The sequence below is a fragment of the Rhopilema esculentum genome, unplaced genomic scaffold (assembly GCF_057945365.1).
Source record: "Rhopilema esculentum isolate cy_ngs unplaced genomic scaffold, ASM5794536v1 HiC_scaffold_36, whole genome shotgun sequence".
NCBI classification, from domain to species: Eukaryota; Metazoa; Cnidaria; class Scyphozoa; order Rhizostomeae; family Rhizostomatidae; genus Rhopilema; species Rhopilema esculentum.
In genome coordinates, this window is record NW_028300847.1 from 330,531 (window position 1) to 351,597 (window position 21,067).

The 21,067-nt window shown below is 37.3% G+C and overlaps 1 protein-coding gene and 2 pseudogenes across 4 annotated transcripts in view; 1 reads left to right on the forward strand and 2 right to left on the reverse strand.

The window, feature by feature from the left end:
- The window catches only part of LOC148957172 (tRNA pseudouridine(38/39) synthase-like), a 31,843-nt gene extending 13,694 nt beyond the window's left edge, over positions 1 to 18,149 (forward strand). For 2 of the 4 annotated variants that reach the window (XM_089115682.1, XM_089115681.1), the window contains exons 8-15: positions 3,918 to 3,977; positions 8,619 to 8,695; positions 8,939 to 9,071; positions 9,403 to 9,466; positions 9,684 to 9,743; positions 9,873 to 9,930; positions 17,034 to 17,176; positions 17,958 to 18,149. In XM_089115682.1, the coding sequence (XP_088971808.1) occupies positions 3,918 to 3,977; positions 8,619 to 8,695; positions 8,939 to 9,071; positions 9,403 to 9,466; positions 9,684 to 9,743; positions 9,873 to 9,930; positions 17,034 to 17,176; positions 17,958 to 18,040 (678 nt within the window). In that variant the 3' untranslated portion in view covers positions 18,041 to 18,149. Of the gene's footprint in view, positions 1 to 3,917; positions 3,978 to 8,618; positions 8,696 to 8,938; positions 9,072 to 9,402; positions 9,467 to 9,683; positions 9,744 to 9,872; positions 9,931 to 10,309; positions 10,484 to 17,033; positions 17,177 to 17,957 lie in introns of those variants that run through there. The other 2 variants (XM_089115683.1, XM_089115684.1) reach the window with 2 other exon arrangements.
- LOC148957173 (uncharacterized) lies at positions 291 to 2,235 on the reverse strand (annotated as a pseudogene).
- On the reverse strand, positions 12,340 to 14,256 carry LOC148957174 (uncharacterized; annotated as a pseudogene).
- Positions 18,150 to 21,067: the final 2,918 nt, after the last annotated feature.

Below are 21,067 nucleotides of genomic sequence, written 5' to 3' on the forward strand. Positions count from 1 at the left end.
CGAGGTCTTTCTTTCAATTTTTTTAATTCTTGCAAAAGTATCTGCAAACCAATCATAAGAGCATTCATCCAACTGCGGTAAATAGATGCAACTAAGACTTTTATTTGATTGATTGATTGATTGATTTTTTTTTTTTTCATCAATGATTCAACATTTGGCGCTGTTTATATACCGAAAGGCCGCCGGTTCACACATGTTTAGAACAAAACTTGAAAAACTTGAATCTTTTTATTTTTGATCGATCGATCGATCGATCGATCGATCGATCGATCGATCGATCGATTGATTGATTGATTGATTGATTGATTGATTGATTGATTGATTGATTGATTGATTGATTGATTGATTTTTTTTGAACAAATAAATTCTCATCAATGATTCAACATTTGGCGCTGTTTATATACCGAAAGGCCGCCGGTTCACAAATGTTTAGAACAAAACTTGAAAAACTTGAATCTTTTTATTTTTCCCAACAATTTTAACTAATCAATCCGGGATATTGTTTGTACAATTTCTATGTTGGCTTTGTCCACTTGAACTTTTGTTTGCCTATTTCTGGAACCGCGTATGCACAGTATGGCACTTCGAAGTAGTGCAAATGACAGCTTGGTACGAATCCAATTGGTAACCAGTGAAATTGACAGATCACGTTTCTCTGATATCTTCGTTGATAAAACTGATATAAACTTTTCAGTTTCTCTACTTGAACCACCACTGTGAGCGAAAATCAATGGCGTAAAACAACCATGCTCAACTTGTAAAACTCTTTGACTGTACGCGCGTTTCTTCTCTCTTTCATTCCCTGCAAAAGTGTTGTTTAGTTTCTGGTTTCGGTATGACGGTGCGAATGGGTTGAATACCCTTACATCAAAAAATGCACTTTGTTCCTTCTGCCAGAAGCCACGTATGCTGATGTCAAGCCTTGCCTCTTCTGATATGTTGGAATTTCTTGGGAGATTTTCACCACTGAGATGTTGTAGAGGTGGCTCAATTCTAACATCATTTGAAATTTCTGTTGCTAACTTGCCGAGTAGATCACGTACTTCATTGTGTCGATGATGAATGTATCCACCTTTTTGGACAAGACATCGCATGGTCAACGGAAAAGTGTTTTCCGCACACACAAATAGTTGGCATGAACTTTAGATGCCATCTATATCTTAATCGGATTGCGTCGTGGAATTCACGCTTGTTGAGAACAAAATTTTCAGCCTTCAAAGGAAGAGAAGTGAGCCATGAAGACGCACCTTTCATACATGACAGCTCGTTTGCTTTGCGTTGATCGAGTGTCATAGATTCTCTTAGCAGTGCAAGTTTCTCCTCATGCGATTTTGTTCTTTCATGGGCAATTTCAATCTTCGTTTTCTTCATTTCATTGTTGTTAAGCCTTAATTCAGTTGCTTGTTGCTTGATATTCATTGATAACTGACTGGTCACTCTCTTTGAAAAAGCATATTCTTGATGAGCTATCTCAGAAAATATCGGTATGCCAAGTCCTCCAAGACGTACCGGAAGACTGATTAGTTTTCGCTCAATTTCGGAGCAGTGATAGCCTTCAGTTAGCACCGGTAAAAACTGTTCATTTATGTAAGCATCGAGCAGTTTAAGTGCTTTGCAAAAATCAGGGATGACTCTAGTTAAATAAGTTATTCTATGACGAAATCCACTAACGAAACAAGTGTATGCTGCATGCGGCTCTGAGCGTGCTATTCTACATAGTACTTTTAACTCTTCAATCCAGCCATTCACTACTTTGTTTGCATATTCTGATTTATCATTGGCCGTCCCTATATATGAACCCAAGTATTTTCGTCCTGATGTTGTGATATTGATCTGAGTGTTGCCAAAGATCTTGCAAGCTTGCTCATAGTTCTCTTCTTTCACTACCAACCATGATTTTGATGCATTGGGATGATAACCAATCAAAGGACCATAGTGCAGAACATTTTCCCACCACGATTTTAAGTGAAGTAACGTCCCTGCACCACCAAGATCATCTGCATAAGCTGCATGCTTTACCTTGCTTTCAGCTGATTTTATCAATGATAGAAGTGGCATAACTCCAATTGCATAAACAGGCATAGCAAATGGATCGCCTTGGGTCGTTCCTTCGGCAGATGGTATTTCTTTACCTCCTGTGATAAAGAGACGAGATGGTTTTCCATAGCAGTTATTTACATATTGAGCCATTGGAGGACATATATATTTGATGTTATGCATTTGATGTTATTGATTGATTGATTGATTGATTGATTGATTGATTGATTGATTGATTGATTGATTGATTGATTGATTGATTGATTGATTGATTGATTGATTGATTGATTGATTGATTGATTGATTGATTGATTGATTGATTGATTGATTGATTGATTGATTGATTGATTGATTGATTGATTGACTGGTATGGTATGGTATGACAGACTCATTGCCTGATTGGTTGGCATGACTGATGAATGGAAGTGACTTGATTGATTTATTGATAGAACATTTTGTCCTGAATTATTCCCCATGACAAATAAACGAAGAACCATACGGCAATAAAGTATTTTATGCATGTTCTGCTACGGCATTATAAATCTAAATATTGTTTGGTACTGCAGTAGACAGGGGGGGGGGGGGGGGACTGGAATGATATTTCTTACCGGGAAAATAACGGGAACCTTGGTCAATTTGAAACCACAGAAAATCCAAGGCTATGTTCATTAACATGTTGTTATGATCATACTCCATAGTTTCGGCTTGCATTTGATCTTGCATTTGGTCTAATAATTATACTCCATAGTTTCGGCTTGCATCAGGTCTTGCAAAGTTTTAGAATGAATATTCAAGCGCAAGATGTTGAGCCCTGCAATGAGTACCCTATGGCAAAAGCTATATTTTGTAAAATGATATATTTTTCGTATTTGTCGTTTTCTGTTAGCAACAGTGTCGCTTGATTAAAGGTTGCGCAGGCTGTCCATGAGAAACGACCATGCCAAAAAAAAGCCTTGAAATGTCCGGGGTTTCTGGCTGATGACTTGCACCTAATATCCAATCTTGCATTGAGGCTGTGGCCAGCTGGTAGTTTCTACTCTTTTTCTCCTTTCTTCTTTTCCATTCTTTGTTTGTCCTCTTTTTCAACATCTTTTAGTTGTTTTTGTTTCAATTTTACCTACTAAACCTCTTTATAACTGTTCGACTCGATTTTTAGAGGCTTAGGGTACCAAGGGTACAGGATCTTATACTTCTTAGTTTGACCGTATTGGTCTATAAATTTTCTTGATTGATTCTTAGGGCTCGGGCCCGTTGAAATAGCACTTTTCATAAAGGGCCACTTCCATTATAAAGTCATCTTTTGGCAGGGCCCACCGGGAAACTTCCTGGGCCAGTCTGCCATTGGCAGTGGATATAGCCACTTTTTAAGCTTTTGTAAATGAAGTAAAAACGACAAATCAATTACTGGAAACCTATTTAAATTCAAGTATAAAATTATGATAAAGATTATTCAGCGAAAAAGCTTCTCAGCCACATGTGGTCTCAAATCGTACCGAGATATGGGGTAAGCAAACAGAATTCTGAGAATTTCAAAGTACAACATTTCCAACGACTCTTGTACGTTAATTAAAAGGTCGGTTAACGTGGTACTGATCATGCGACTAGTCAAACGCATTTCAGTGTATGTGTAAGGTTTAACTTCCTACTCAAGGGAAATGTGCGACAATTCGCTGAGTTCTTCAGCCTTGAGGGCCATTTGCCTAGTCATTGGGGCAAATTACGTTATCAAAAACTTTATAAATGCTCAGCTGGGAACTTAAAAATTTTATTTTTTTGAGTAAAGAAAACCACTGACCGTGAAGTAAAGTATGTTGCTATCGAACAATGAGTTAATGATTTTCAAATCTATCATTTTGTAACTTTGTTTTTTTACACTTTAGGCTATGCAGAAAGCCTCGGATAAGCTTCTTGGTGAGCACGATTTTCGAAATTTCTGCAAGGTAATTTCCAGTTGTTCTAATCTGAATTTTTGAAATTATTCCTCTTCACGCTGTTATTTTTATGATCGAAATTATCATAGAGTTTTTTCTATAGAGGTGAAAAACTGTATAATAGCCTTTCAGCTGAATCAAAGCAGACATCCTAACTGTATAGATGTGTAAAAATACTGTTAAGGGACGGTGTTGTTCTTTGAAAGCTAGTAATTGTTGTTAATGTTTATAAGCTCATAAGTTTGTTGAGAATATTTTATAGATGGATTCAATTAATAGCTTTCCAAATTCTTTTGATAATCTAATTGAAGTTTTTATTGTGCGAGGATGGTTTAATGACCAGGGTTGTGCCCTACAGATCAATCGGTCCTTGGCTTGACAATAGTTCGACCAATCAGTGAGGGCTTACCTCTCATGTGGTTGAAGTGTCAAAGATAGAAAGCGAACTCGTTCTGTCTGCGAACTCAGGCTATATATTGAATGACTATTTCAGTAATATCACTAAATCCTTGAATATTGCAGACAATAAAGAAAATGTAAAAACTGGTGATGAGATTTCAGATCCAGTCACTGCTGCCATCGAAAAATACCGCTCTCATCCTAGTATTATTTTGACAAAAATGTTGAGGTTTTCAACTTTAGGTAGGCCTCAGTTGCAGAGGTTCTTGAGCAAGTTGATAACCTCGATGCTAAGAAGGCTTCGTCTATTGGTAGTATTCCCGCTAAGATAATGTTTACATAGTTGCCTCCTACCTGCTAGACCTCTTCAATAAAAGTGTGGATGGAAACTTTTTCCCTGATGAAATGAATGTTAGCGCGCTTTTTTAAAATTAGTGACTCATTTCATAAAAAAATTATAGACCAATAACAGTATTACCGTCTGTCTCCAAAGTTTTCGAAAGACTTTTGGCTAATAAAGTGTTACCTTTTGAGAACAAGTTTCTCTCACCTAAAATTTGTGGCCATCGACAGAGTTACAATACCCAGCATGCTTTGCTAAAATTGGTGGAGACTTGTAAGAAAACCTTAGACAACAAAGGCTTTGTCGGAGCAGTCTTAATGAACTTATCCACGGCTTTTGATTATCTCAACCACGAACTTTTGCTTGCTAAATTGAATGCATACCGTTTAAGTACAAATGCCTACAAATGGTGCATAGCTATCTAACGTAGAAGGTAGAAGGCAAGGAGTCAAAGTAAATGGCTCATTCAGCTCTTGGAAAGAAATGAAATTAGGCGTCCCTCAAGGATCAGTTCTAGGGCCTCTCTTGTTTAATAAATTTATCAATGATATTTTCCTTTTCTTGAATGAGACTGAAATCTATAATTATGCAGATGATACGACAATTTACTTTTCTCTTCGAGTTAAAGGGGGTTTCCTTAAGGCTAGAAATTGACACTGTTAAACTAAGCAATTGGTTTGCAGAAAATTTCATGAAATTGAATGAAGAAAAATGCCACCTCCCAGTATTTGGTTAAAAGACACAGAAATCTCAATGAATGTTGGCCCCTCCGTCATTAAAGAGAGCAAAGAAGAAAAATTGTTAGGCGTTGTAATTGACCAAAAGCTCAATTTTAAGCGACATTTAAACACGGTTTGTATGAAGGCAAGCCAGAAACTACATGCTTTTTCAAGGGTCTCACTGTATTTGCCCAAAGAAAAACGAAAATGGTCACGAGAGCCTTTATAATGTCTCAGTTTAGCTACTGTCCGTTGATTTGGATGTTTCATGATAAACATGTTTACGCAAAAATTAATCACATTCACGGAAGAGCACTACGAATAGCGTATCAAGATCAGGCCTCCAGTTTTGAAGAACTGTTAATTACAGATAATTCAATCTCCATTCATGAACGAAATCTGCAGTTGCTTGTCACCGGAATTTACCGAACAACGATGAATCTAAATCCCCCTTTTATGAAAGAAATTTTCGTGCAGAGAGAAATGCATTATAACTTAAGAGTTACGAACAACATATATGCAAGTAAACCTAGGACTACAGCCTATGGGTAAGAAAAGGTAAGCTTCCTAGGACAAAACCTTTGGAGAGACTTACCATTGCATACAAAAAAGTCCCTATCTGTAAAATATTCTAAAAAGGATATTAAGTTTTGGAATTTTTGATTATGTAAAAGTTATATTGTAAATTTAGATTATATTTAAAGGTGGCTCTGCTGTCCGCTATGGTGGGTTGCAGGCTGCATTCTTGCAGGGGCTGCCCTCCTTGGGGGTTTGGTTGTTTCTCGGGTGCCGCTCGGCCTGTCAGGAGGCGGTAGGGGCGATGTTGTTCTGCGTGGTCTTAGCTGTCGAGGTATACATTATGTTTCTTTTATTGTTGATAATTTATGCACAATTCGCCACATGCATCTTGGCAGCATCAACACCACGGAACTCTCCAGTTTTCCACATCCAACTTCTCGAAGGTTCTTGGTCATCCTATTCATAAAACCTTGGCAAACAATCAACACATCGCAGCACTCGACTCACCGAAGTGCCCTGAACGCATCGCAGCACTCGACTCACCGTAGTGCCCTCAAACGCATCGCAGCACTCGTCTCACCGTAGTGCCTCCACGCAACAACATCGCTTAATACCTCCTCAACAAACTGGTTCCTGGTCATCCAACGAAAAAACTTCACACAATTCTCCCAAATCACGAACAGAAGGAAACACCGGCTACGTCACAAACTCTCATCGTATTTAAAACAGTTGGACATTTAAATTTCGAACACTTAATTTTTTATCGCAATTCGCAATATTCTAATTCATCTATTTACAATATTTAAGTTAATACTTAGTTCTTTTCCCTTATGTATCGAATGCTTCACAACCGCTTGCATTCTAAGGGGGGAGCTATTGTAGCGATTTCATATTGTAAAATAGGCCATATTCCTACTTCTTAATGGATAATCCATCACCATGACATCCACTTACGTCATTCACGGCATCACCTAGCACAGGACATTCCCTCACCATTGTACACATGTCACACATCTATGTCATGCTGATTTCTTCCCAAGTCTAGATCTTTCCTTCTCCATTACATCATCCAAACTCATCCTTAGTCAGCAATTTGATTCCTGTATATATGTATGTTAATTTGTATGTACGTAAGTCAAGTTCAGTTCAGTTCAGTTCAGTTCAGTTCAGTTCAGTTCAGTTCAGATCAGATCAGTTCAGTTCAGTTCAGTTCAGTTCAGTTCAGTTCAGTTCAGTTCAGTTCAGTTCAGATCAGATCAGTTCAGTTCAGTTCAGTTCAGTTCAGTTCAGATCAGATCAGATCAGATCAGATCAGATCAGATCAGATCAGATCAGATCAGATCAGATCAGATCAGATCAGATCAGATCAGATCAGATCAGATCAGATCAGATCAGATCAGATCAGATCAGATCAGATCAAAGTTATACAGCAATACACTGTCTCTCTCACTGGCTCCGTGTTCTCTGCAAGTTAAATAAGATTCGTCGAAGTAGCATCAGCGGTGGAATGTCAAAGGATAAAGATAGGAACAACGGCATCTCTTGCAACATATTAGCGTTCCTATAACGCTCTAAGCGTAAAGCTCTTTTTCACTCTGACAACAGAATCCTCATTCACCCCAACTATGATCTATCTACTAGGAAGCCCAACTGAAGGATCAAACCACCTGAAGGATCGAACATTCTCAAGGAGGGTGGCCAGAAAAGAGTGCCAAATTTTTTTTAGGTACTCAATAATGGCCTTACCTACTATTGTGAAGCAAATAATGTAACTTGTGTTGTATCCAAAAGGAAATATTCCACTTTCTCCTCCGCAGAGACATTAACCCCCGCTTTCACCTCTTAGGTCCCAGCAGGTCACTGTTCACTGTTCATTGTTCACTGTTCACCATCACTTATCTGAACCCCAACGTATGTGGGTACTTGAAAATAACCACAGCAATTTCTTTGCTTTCAGGTGACACCTACCTCCAAATTAACCTGGTCTACAAGTATCCTAATGAAAGTAAAACTCCTTCGTCCAATTAGATTTATATCATAGACCACCTCGTTAGGTATGATTTGCCTGAAGCCGATCGAGGAAAACTATGCTTTTACGTCAGATTTGATTAATTTGCTTGCGTGTGTGTGGACGGTATACTTCACATTTTGCTTCATTCCTTGCTTCATCCAAAATATTTTAACTGCGCATGCTTGGTTCAGCTCTTGCTTCACACATTTAAACCAGGCCTTAGGAGTTTTGGAATCTGTTTACATAAGAACAATGGATCCCGACTTGGTAGACAGAAAGAGTTTGTTTTCCCTCTTGAATGCTCTAACTAGGTGAGAGGTAAGCGGTCGCTGATTGGTAAATAACAAAAGAACCTATCAAACCCGTCTTTTTTTCCTTTCACATTCCTTTCGTTTCACACATTGATATCTATTGTCAGACGAAAAGTCCTGAAGTATGCAACTTTTCCGCTGTTTTCATGCCTTCTTCACGTTTTCGTCACCAAAAACAAATGCAAATACCAATGTTTTTGTTGAAGGGCCAGCTCAGCTGATATGGAAGAGCGACCCTTTATAGAAAATCAAAACATGATTCATGAACTAAATTGAATATTTTATGAAATTTGATACATTATTGCTTGTTTTTCCTTCTTAATTGATCAGCCAATCCTTTGCTTTCAGGTCGATGTTGGAAATAATGTGAATCATTTTGTCAGAAAAATTGAATCAATTAATATTTCTGCCTGTGATGAGAATGGGTAAGGCTACGAATTAAGATTGTTTAGGAAAATGCGCCTTTATTGATATACGTTGAAGACAAAGAGATATACCTTTTTTCCGTAATTTGTAGGTACTTTCCAGAGAGCCAGAATTTTAGATTATTTATCCCAAACTAGTTTCATGTTGCTTAGCAGAAAAGTAGAATAGCCGATAAATATGTATTGTTGTATAAGAAGTTCTACTTTTGTCCCTTATTATATTTCCTTTGCTTCCAATTTAAGAGCCCGCGTTACAACTGACAAAGAAGACCAAATGTTTGAGATTACTATATGTGGAATGGCATTTCTTTGGCACCAAGTGCGATGCATGGTCTCTGTATTATTTCTAATAGGACTTCGTTTAGAGAGTAGTGAGGTCAGTTTCGTGAACTTGTTTGAAAGCATCTAACACAGCATCAGGACTTATTAATTCCTTTGATTTCGTTTCTGTCATTGAGTATTACTCTTCTCTAGAAGCACTCGTCTTGTATTGTGCTTTTAAAACCTAGTGTTGCATTTCATCTGTGGTAAAAGCACTCTTTTCGCTATATGCTTCTAGCTCAAGTTCACTGTTTTTAAATGTAATCTAATTACGTTTAAAAGTTTGAAATAATGATAGATGTAATTCATTTATTGGTAAATGCATATTTGGTTCTCTGCTCGATGCTGGTAGTGCCAATTAGTGTTTAATTTTCTCCTCAATGCAGGTTATTGACCGTCTTTTGGATGTCGAGTTTTGTCCCAAAAAGCCACAGTATTCTATGGCTTCAGGTAGTCTTTCCATTTTCCTACGACCTTCGATGAAAAACTTTTCATGGCTTTTGTATCACTTACCTTTTTTGCTCTATCAACATACTTCTTCTAAGATAACAATTTTTCAGGCTTGGAGGTGAAGAGAAGCCAACAGGATGCCTCTACTTTAAATTTAAGATTGTGGTAGCATAATTATAAAAGTATGTGATAACATGAATTGTCTTTTGCTCTACAGAAGTCCCTCTAGTTTTGTATGATTGCACATTTGATAAAATCAACTGGATATTCGAAACAGGTATGGAACCTCATTACTCGATTTCTGTAGAAAATAAAGACAAACTAATGTATAAATTTGCTGTTACATTTCCGTCGTTTACTGAAATTAATTTTCTTCTTTCTTATTAAAAGTGTTATTCAATCGTAGATCAACTGGAAAGTACTACTAGAAGTTTTCGAAACCGTTGGACCGATGCAGCTGTTAGGTAATTTTGTCTTCAGCATTTATATTTCAAAATGACGTTTGTTATACCCACTTAATACTCTGTTATAGCCAGCAAATTTTTTAATCTAGATCGGTATTCGGTACTTTCAGCCTAAAAATTGAACATGATTATACATAGTTTAGATTAACACAGTCTAGAATGTCGCTTTAAAGTACAATGCCTGCTAAAAGTATTTGGAACACCCGGCTATTTACGCTGCATTTGATATCTTTCATTCCTTTCATGAAAAGAAGATTACTACTTCTGCCCCCTTCCCCCTAAATCGATGTTGATGATAAGATATAGGATAAGATATAGGCTATTCACCAGATGACACGAAGGAGCGCAAACATTGCAAACTGAAGTATTTTCACAATAGATCTTTTTGCGATTTGGATAACAATGCATTGCAGTCGTAGTAGCGGCCATGTTGGTAGACCTCCGCAACAACTGGTAGTCAAACCATACGAACCGTGACTTCACTACCACTTCGCATCTCCGTTCCGTCCACTGCTTTGCCGACAAATACAAGAAAGTCATGCCTACATTATGCTGTATAGTTTCCTGTAGTAATAAGCAAAGGAAAGGATTAAACTTGAGCTTTTTCCGAATACCAGCATTGATAAAGAACGAAGGACCCAGAGCACAAGAATTATGCGAACTTCGAAGGCGACTGTGGTTTGCAGCAATTAATAAAGAGGATGCTTCTTGGAAAAAGGTTGATGGCTGGAGAGTGTGCAGCACCCATTTCAAAAGTGGAAAGCCAGCTTCATTGTTTGATGAAAATAATCCCAACTGGGTTCCTACGAAGAACTTGGGTTATGAAAGGTTTGGGGCCACAGCTGAGACTGACTTGGTACAAAGTAGATATGATCGTGCAAAGAGGATGACGGTCAGCAAAGATTTTTTCAGATGAAAGCAATTTAGAGGATCAAACTAAAGTTACCTTTTATACAGGTCTGCCTTCAAAGGACATCATGTTGCCAATTTGGTTGCCCCTGGAATAACAGAACGACAAAATTCTGCATTATTCAAATTTGACAAATTTGTTATAACCCTTTCTCGTCTCAGACTAAGGGATTTGATATACCGCTATAATGTGTCAACTTGTGTTGTATCGATAGCCTTTACAGAGATCATTGACCTACTTTACGTTCATCTGAAGGGAACCATTCTATGGCCTTTACGGAAAGACCTTATAAAGTCTATGCTAATGGTATTTAGAGATAACTTTGGTTTAAAAGTTGTTTCAATCATCGACTGTTTTGAAGTTTTTATAGAGCGCCCATCAAACTTATATGCAAGGGCTCAAACATGGCCCAATTACAAGCATAGTAATGCTGTTAAGTTTTTAATTAGAATTACTCCACAAGGTTCTATCTCATTTTTACCAGATGGATGGGGAGGAAGAGCAATTCGTTCAATTCGTACCAATTCATTCAAATTTTTTGAACAATTTATTGCCAGATGTTGTTTTAGCAGATAGAGGATTTGATATTGATGGAGTTTTATGCATGAAAAGTGCAAAGTTGTATATACCTACATTTACAAGGGGGAAAAACAGTTGAGTGGCGAAGAAGAACAAGTGTCAAGCAAATTTTCGCATTCATGTTGAAAGGATAATTGGATTGCTAGGACAAAAATAAACTATGCTACAAAGTACAATACCAATTAATCTTTGATCACAAAGACTGGCCAGGAGAAACCTGTCTTGGACAAAATAGTGACTGCAGCTTATGCACTAACTAATTTATGCCAATCGGTTGTACCATTTGATTAAAGCATGTTAACTATTGTTTTGGCAAAAATATTTCTTTATTTTAAGTTGATTATTTCAACACATGGATAGGGGGAGCGGCAATCTTTTGAAATGGCCATTAAAAGGCTGTAGTTGTCAAAGATAGGAAAACTTATACCAACTTTAATGAACATATTTTGCATAGGCAAAATTCATCAAAAAGGTTAATATGATTTGTGATTATCTATGCAAAATACAATAACATGCAAAATACAAATGGGTCAGATTTTAGCATCATTGACACTTAAAGTAAAAGACCTTAAGTAAAAGTGGAGACCTCCAAGCATTTCTGGTTTACAATTTCTATGAACAAACTATGATATAAAGGGGCTTTTATATAGGAAAAACTTTAGAAAATCTCCTTCAATGAACTGCAAAATAAATATAGTCTAGAAAAGTACATGTTTGTTCCAGATTTGTTTTATCGTTTGTTAAAGTTTTCAAGTCTCTATGTATACACATGCACATAACAATTTGTTAGTATTTGTGTTCTTCAGCAACAATGTCTGGTTATTTATAATAAACAGGCAATCAGCTGAAATACTTTCCTACCAATTCTGGCAATATAGCGTCTTCAAAAAGGGCTTTACATCTTGTTTTTTGTTGATTCTAAAACTCTCTATCAAAGCTAATCTGCTCAAGGTGGGAACTAACTGTGGTCCAAACAAAGAAGTCACAAACTTTAGTATTTGTGAGGGCCATCTGTGCTTGTACTCGATGGTAATATTGATGACTCCTTTTCAACTGTAGCCCCTCTTTTGTTACTTCTAGAAAAGAGTCCTTAAGAGGATCTTTCAAAGTTTCATTGCAAATTTTGAACGGAAATCTTATTTCAAGGCAACGTGGCACACATCCATTTCATGAGCATTCAACCAATCCATCAGGTGTAGCTCCTAGATAGGCGCTTACACTGCTTAACAAAGACCACATTTTTCTCGCAATAAGGGAATTATGTCTTTTTTTATTGCTACTTTATAAATTCTTGCCGAGCAGCTTCCTCATTGTCATTGTCATCTTGTTGCAGCAGTTATAAATTGCCTCGATTAAGCTGAGAGATGGTTTGTCACAAGGTGTTGATACAGCAGCTTTGATCTTTGATGCTGTAATCCTGCCAGCTCTGAAGGAAAACCAAGCTTTGGAAGCTGTCTGTTCCCTTGTTTCTTTTTCCACTGCTTTTACTTGATCTTATGTAACTGTGATTTTATCAGCTTCAAGTTTACACCTCTGTAATATATCTTCAAACAACAATGTTTCAGCAGTGGGATCATAAAGCTCAGTAAGAAGAGATAGGAATTGCTTTTTAACTGTTCCAGGAATATATCCATCAGCAAAGAATGGATGAACAGACAAAAATGCAGGCTTTGCTTTGGAAATTTCTTCCAGAAACTTCGAAAAATGTCCACCACTTGCTTTATCAGTAACGTTCTCTGACTAACCGCTCGGTGCTTGATCTGGACCAGATGGTTCATTGCAATTTTTAACCTTTCTTTCAAGTCTTTTCTTCAAGCTGTTTGAAGATGTGAAATTGATCTTTTTGATAGGGGCATACTCAACTTGAGACGTAGCTGAAGGTAACTTCCAGTAAGCAGCTACTCCTGTCACGGTTTGCTTTTCACGCATTCGAACAGCAGCTTCCACATAAAACATTGAATAGGCAACGTGAGAACATGTTTCTCCAAGTCCAGCCATGCATGTACAATGTGCAGCAACAACGGATCCATCTTCTGAAGACAAACCAGGGCTTTAATGGTGCTTCGCTTAATCGTTGGTTATGGTTCCCTTCGCTCGTACAACATAGCATGAAATCGGCCTAGTGACAACACAATCAAACTTAAACACCTCAACTTTCCGGACCAAACCAGAAAGGAAACGATCGTATGAGCCTAGACTATTGAAGTTTTTAAAATCTTGCATTGAGTAGCATGGGTTTCGGCCAAGGGCGAGTTATTTCACCATATCGATGTATGTAAGCGGGGGAAAGCCGGTGTAATATGCGGTTTGGTACCATAGTAAAAGTGTAACATTGTGAAACGCAATGTGTTTCAGATCATGTGACTTCATCATTGTGCGATGTTTTGACACCTTTTTAAGAGTTCAATATTTACACTTGTCAATCACGCATAGTTTGGAGTCGCCATTTATGTTGTACTTTTTTGCATAAACTTAACAACGGAATTCACAGCACCGCTTCTTATTTGCATTCCTTTTATAAAAATAGTTCAATTGTTCTTTACATTCTGAACAATATGAACCAGAATATTCAACCGGTTCGCATGCTAAATTCCACTATTCGTTTTGGTACCCTATTGTTTGAATGCTTGGGTACGTTTTTGCCTAACCAAAATTGTCGTGCGTTTGTATACCCGGACCAAAATGCATAAGGTTACCGAAACGCATATGACACCGGCAGGCTCGCCCTTCCACGAGGAAGTTGGTATTGAACAAGGATCTTGCCCTCCAATAACTGCTGTTTTTTCAGCATAGCGTTTCTTAGCTTCTTGGCTCATTGTTTGGACGTATTTTGCCATCTCTGTGTAAAAGAAACCATTGCGCTTCGATGTTCACTCGATTGTTTTGACTACCAGTTGTTGCGGAGGTCTACCAACATGGCCGCCACTACGACCCCAATGCATTGTTGTCCAAATCGCTGAAAGATCTATCCTAATTCACCGTTTTCCTTATTCGCTCGGAGCGCAGTGCATTCTGGTACTTGTAGTTAACAACAACACGGCAATCGGCGCGCTCTTCAAATCATTGCAAATATCAGTCAATCGCACTTTATTGCTATTTACGATTAGAAAGATGGATAACTTTTAAATTAACCAAGAAACAAATACAGATACTCCGTCAAGCAATCGCCCTAGTTCATTACAAAATTCTAGCCTTGGGCAACTCGCTGTATTACAGCAAAAGCCAGAAGCTGGCGATATGAGAAGAGACAACAGAGTAGGCCTATGTGATGAGATTCCTTAGAAGCAATCAAAAGCTGATGGATTCACGTGTTGCGTGCCTGGTTGTTTCAGCAATAGAAGAAATCCAGCTCTTAGTTTCTACCAGTTTCCGTTTGGAAGTCGACCTGAGGAAAAGAAGGACATCCCTATTTTATTTCGATAGTACTAAGGCCAGGCTTCTGTTCATTCAAAAAGAGCGCGTTCCTACCAATAAAGAAGGTTGTTTATGAATTTTCAAACCGATGTGAAGCTCGGTATGTAGGGCGCACTTGTCAGCGATTAAAATACAGGTTAGTCCCGTATTCGATATCGAATGTTGTGGAATGCGCTGTTAGAGGAGCATCGTCCTGAGCCGCGTCATTGTGTGGTGGCATTCAGTGGCGTAGCTAGCCAAATAGCAGTGGTCATGCCCTCCCCTCAAATTTGAAAAAAAAATATGGGTGTGGCCAAATTTTACCACGCCCAATTTCTTAGTTGATGAGTTCCTTTTGGAAATTTTAATTTTAGGGCTTGTGACTTATAAAAAAAATTTTGATTAACTTTTGGAATGAGCTTTTCTTATTTCATAGCAATCATCTTGTTACACCATGAATGACCTTTATCTTATAGCTGTGACACTGTTTTGGTTTTTAGTTAATTTATACAGACAGAGTTCTGACAATTTCCAAACAGAACTGTACAAAAGACATTAAAAAACATTAGTTTAGTATAGTAGATAAACTTAACTTGAATCAAAAATTGTGTTGTTCTCCTAATTTCTTTCAATTTGCAGGCTGAAATACATTTGTAAATTTTAGAGATAAGCTAAAATTTGTAAATGAAACAATAAATCACATGAAACTGAATGGGAGCTTTTTGGTCATATTTTTCACAAATAGTCTTATTATCAATCTATTGAATGTAATTTAAAGCCATTACGATTAACTAACAACCCGAATAGAACTGATAGATGAATAAAACAAATGGGCAAAGGAATATGCAATGTAAATATTGATATGAAATATAGGAAGCTAAAATAATGGATAGGCCTAGTTGCAAAATGTTTTCTGCAAAATTAGACTTAATAGAAGAATACCTTGCAAAATAAGTTTAGCTTAACAAAAACATTGATGTTTCCACATATACTTGTGGTAAATATCCACATGATTGGATTGTCCTTACTAAATCTAGCAAACGAGGGTTGTAAATGAAATAATTTTCAAATACATCAAAAGTTGTAATAATGAAATAAAACTGTTTAACTAAGCTTTGAGTTTGACTTTAATTGTGTGTAAAAACAGTGTTATTGCATGTGATAATAAACAAAAAAATTGAAGAATAACTTTAAGCAAGTTTTGGCATTTCTTATCCATTAACTACAATCTTATTGTCCTAATCATAATATGGTAACAATGCTTATAAAGGGCTTAACAGTTTCTAAATGTGCTGCTAAATGTCTGGAAATTTTAAGCTCTCAAATCTCTTGGTTTGGAAAATAACACTGCTATCTCCTCCATCCATCTCCAGTGAACAGCACCAAGATTTGGCATTCATTAAATCAAGAAGATTCTCTGCAAATGTTCAACTAGTAACAATTAATTACTGAACAGGCTGAGAGTTTGGTTTGGTTGCATAAAATGATCCTGTTCGCTGATTTTATGTCCAAAAATGGCTTTTCGTGCCTGTCACTTCTCCACATAGTGCAACACCATTAAGGCTAAAAAACCCTGTCATTGCCATAAAATGTTCTAGAGATTAACATGAGTCGTGGCTGCTTGGCAATAAGCTATTCCTTGCATTTTACTTACAGCGAATTACCTCCCAGCTCGTGGATCTAGGCACAGGAGCGCCGCCATCGATGCCTCGCATTCGCGTTCACGAAATAACACAGGGATGATTATAATGATGGTCATGCTCTCTCGAAATGGCATGACTAGCCTTTGTTCTCTCCTGCGTCACTCCTATTGTTAGGCGTGACCAAACATGGGGAACCAGCGTTATGGGCTTGACTAAAACACAGGGCTTGGTCATGCTCATAGTTATGGGCATGACTAAATTGGAAACCCTCTGTTTTAGTCATGCCGGACAATAGAAGAGCGCCTTCGGAAGGCTCCATATTCTTGCGTGGAACCATAGGGCTCCAAAGGCGAATGGCCTGAGCTATTTCATCAGGAGAATAGGATTTTATTCTTACGAAAATATAATTTTTTGAAAAATGTTATCTCTGGAAATAGATGGTCATGCCCGGCATGACAAGCATGACCGCTAGCTACGCCACTGTTGGCATTGTGTGGTAGGATGTGTATATATAATACTGTTTTACACTGTACTATACACTATATAATGCAGTTTAATACTGTTTTGCTTTCACCAAGGAAATCGCTAATTGAAAAAATATTTAAAGATTTGCAAATTCACAAAGAGGAAGAAGGCCATTGCTTCAAGGAAGCTATTCTGCCCCTGATGACTGGTCATAGGACAAAAAACTATCGGCCGCTGCTCACACGACCTGTCTGTGGTATGATTTTATTTATCTTCGGCAATTGTCTTCACCATAATTTTCAATTCAATATTTTTTCATTCAAAACACATTTAACTTAGAATACTATTCAGTTAACTAATTAAATTCTGTCGATTGTTCCAGAAAAAAAACAAAATAAACCTAACTATTAATGATAAAGCTCTGTTTACAATAGTTTGATAAAATAAAGAAGCTACCAAACGTGTTAAAAATTAACATGAGGATGTAGGTAAGCTTTCTTATAACCAATTTGTTATAGTTTTATCTATCTTCGGGAGTTTTCTCAGATAAAGCCCCGTATGCCGAGGCGAAATATTAGCTATCTTTGATTTATTTGTGTTCGTTGTTGTTTTTTTTCTCGGTGCGTTGCGATGTCTTCTATTTTCCACATTTTTTATTTTTGGCCTCAAGTATTACACTGTTGCCCATCGAGCAATTTTTCTACCCTGGCTATCACATTATTAACATGGTCGTATTCAATGTCATTGTGAATTTAGAAGTTTGATCTTGGCGTTTTAGTAGACAGAATTTTTGGCTAAAAAATAACCATTTTGTTTTAAATGAATTTTGCATGCTAGCCTTAATAATTCGACCATTTTTTATTTTTCGTTTCTTTGAGTTTGTATTTTGTCTGTCTTTTTTGTGCTTTGAATTTATTTTAAGATAGCTAGTCTTCAGTTTTCACTGATTATCCACATACCCTTCTTCCCCTGCTGAATTAATTACCTTAATGTTATTCTGGATTTTGGACTAACAACAACATTTTTTGGTTTTCTAGATGGACTTGAAAGGCATCTCGAAAAGCAAGCTGCCAAGCGGAAGAAACTCGAAGAAAGACGGGAGGAAACCCCTAAAGATTAACATTATTTTCAAATAATAATCTTGGCGTAGGAAAGATTTTATACGTGGATTCATGAAGCCTTTTACCTATTCAACATTTGGTTAATGAAAATATAGCTCCATGTGCAAATTCAACAAGGTTTACTGCGTGAACTTCTTTTTAGATTTGTTCCTGTTTCCAAAAACTGTTTTTCGTGCATAGCTGAAGGAAAAATTGAGTTTGAGAAGCTCTCTCCATTGTAAAATGGATGTGGTATTCTTTTGTAAAATCCAGAAATGCCTTTGAAAAAATAAAACAATGTATAGCATGCAAAAGATTTTTCGTCTGGCGCTTTTCAGAGTATCAATCCTCCGTATAAGGAACGAATATGTTAAGTTAGGAATTTGATGTAATAGTTGTAGAATTAAAAAAAGCTAAACAGGGACGCGACCAATCATTTTCACATGCTTATTAAAGTTACTCTAAGGTCCTTAATAGAAGGGGGGCCTTAATAGTTGGGGGGTCAGAAATTTAAAAAAAAATAAATAAGGGGGGGGGGGTTCTAGTTAGTGGGGGGTGGTCGGAAATGTGAAAAATCTGAAAAATCACGTGATGATTCTTTTTTGGGGTCAAATGAAATTTCATCTGAATACATTCCATAGCAAAATGACAATTATCGCCATGTAATAATGCATTGTTGTATTACTAAAATGAGCAGGCTAATTATCATTGTGTACATCAGCCAGGCCTATGTAAATTTTTTCGGATGTTATACTACTTTTTTATGTTAAAACTTTTGTATAATGCAGCCTCTTCATTTAAGAGAAACTTTACAGAAATTTCACACCTGAAAGAACAAAAGACAAATGAAAAAAGGGATATAAATGATTGCATCTAAAAATTAATAAGCGGGGGGGGGGGGGGGGTCCAAATAAGCTCCGGTGGGGTCAGAAAAAAATCGAAAAATTAATAAGCGTCCCCCCTTCTATTAAGGACCTTAGGAGTACTGCTAGTTGAGAAGGTGAAAACGAGCTTCTTCTGTCTATATTTTACCTTTTTTGTGTACGAAGAATGAGTACACTACGTGGTGGGTTGTAGGGAACGCATACATGTATATACATGTATATAGAAACTTGTCTTTTGATACTTCCGTAGCACAGTGCTCAATACGTTAGCACGTAGAGCGTGATATATCATAGAGTTGAAGAAAGTAAGACTACATGGTTTATCTCTACAAGCCTGTTTCGTGAGTAACTCACTCACATCTCCTGAAGAGCCGCCGGAGCCAGGGGGGCCACGGGGGCACAGCCCCCCCCCCCTGTTTGCAAAAAGTGCCCCTTTTTGAAAAATAAATTGCGTGTTTTTTTTTCAATGCCAGATATTCTGCCTTTAGAAGCTAAGTAAGATAGCATAACTCTGGGCGTTGTTGGAGGACCATTCACTGAATTTCCTTGAATTTTTACTTGATCTTGATGCAAAAAAACTCAAGCTCCTGTGATGAAAGATATCAACTGTGAAGGAGACTGCCGTTTTCGCGAAAAAATCTCCTTAGTATCTCTTCAGCAACAAACGCATTGGTGAAAGTTCTGCATCAAGCCCCCGGCGGGCACAGTCAGTTGGTGCAATGTATATCGTGTGTGTTCCTGAAGGTAGAAACTGGACCCCTATCTCTGATTCTGGGTAAAGTAAAATTTACCCTATTCTGCGACTTTGCCAAAAATTGTGAAACTCTTTTCACTGAGATTTTTCAAGCTTGAGCAGGAATTTTTTATACCAATTCATGTTAGAACCATTCCTATTCTTAAACTTATGTCTAGGCAAGTTAAAAAGCAGAGTTTACTAAATTTGATTTTAACAACAATCCCTTATGATTCTCAATATATATTAACAAAATCAGACAGCTGTAAAACTATAACTGCAACATATTGCTTACTTCACAAAATTGTGTTAGATGTTTTTATGAAGACATGAGAAAGTTGTGTCCCTGCAACGAGTACATGCTAGCAGTAAAGGGTTTTTTACCCTGGGTACCAGAGCCGCAAAAATTAAAATTAAAAAATTACCCAGGGTAAGGGTTTTTAAACAAAGACTTAACTTTCTTATCTAGGATTAGAACAACATACAAGACTAGATGCTGGATTTGTTGTACTTCAATATAATTCCTGCCCTTTTGTGTTTTCTCTGACAGATTAAAAAAGCAATCCTATTTTCAAGATTCTATGTCCCAGAATTCTAGTTTACAGACCACACTTTCTCGGAGTTTTTCGGAACTCACATGTAATACGTTTGATCAACTGACCGAGCACACAGGGATCAAGTCTAAGGAGAATTTCAACCGATTGCGTAAAGAACACTTAAATATAAAAATTTGTAGCTTTTAAAAAATATTTCGTGGAGGCGAATAAATTTATGTGTTTAAGTGGCGATGGGAAGGCGCGAATACCAAGGGCAGTGGCGTAACGGAGATATCTGAAGCCCTAAGGAAAGACTGAGACGGGGCCCTTATTTATGGATGCTCACGGTCTGCATAAAAGTCCAGCCCCAAGCTGTAGAGCATGCAAACACAATAGCAAGATTATAAAATTGAATTTTTGTCGTTAACTAGGAGTAGCTCAGCTATTTAAATAGTTAAAGTTTTTGAAAATAAGGTTTACTTGAGCGTAAATATAATCAAGGAAAGTCTTTAAATATGAATATATAAATAACTTTGGGCCCATTTATGTCGGGGGCCCTTAGTTAACGTACTAGGGTGCCCTAAACTGTGTTACGCCACCGACCAAGGGGGACTAGATTGTATATGAAAGTAAGTAATTTAAAATCATTATTGGAATGGGCTTTGGATAAGCAAAGAGACTGAAACTTTGCTTTGAAAGAAAGAGGGACTGGAATTGGCTTGGAAGTATTTCGAAAATTTCATTCAGTTCATAATTTTGATTGGATTCGTTGGTATTTGTTGAGTATAATTCGCCTGCCACAAGTATGAAAGAACGATGTGTGCCTGCTTCTTACCCGGGGCCAAATTCACCTACACTGAGACCCCGTTTACACTGTCCCGTGCAAGTTTGGAA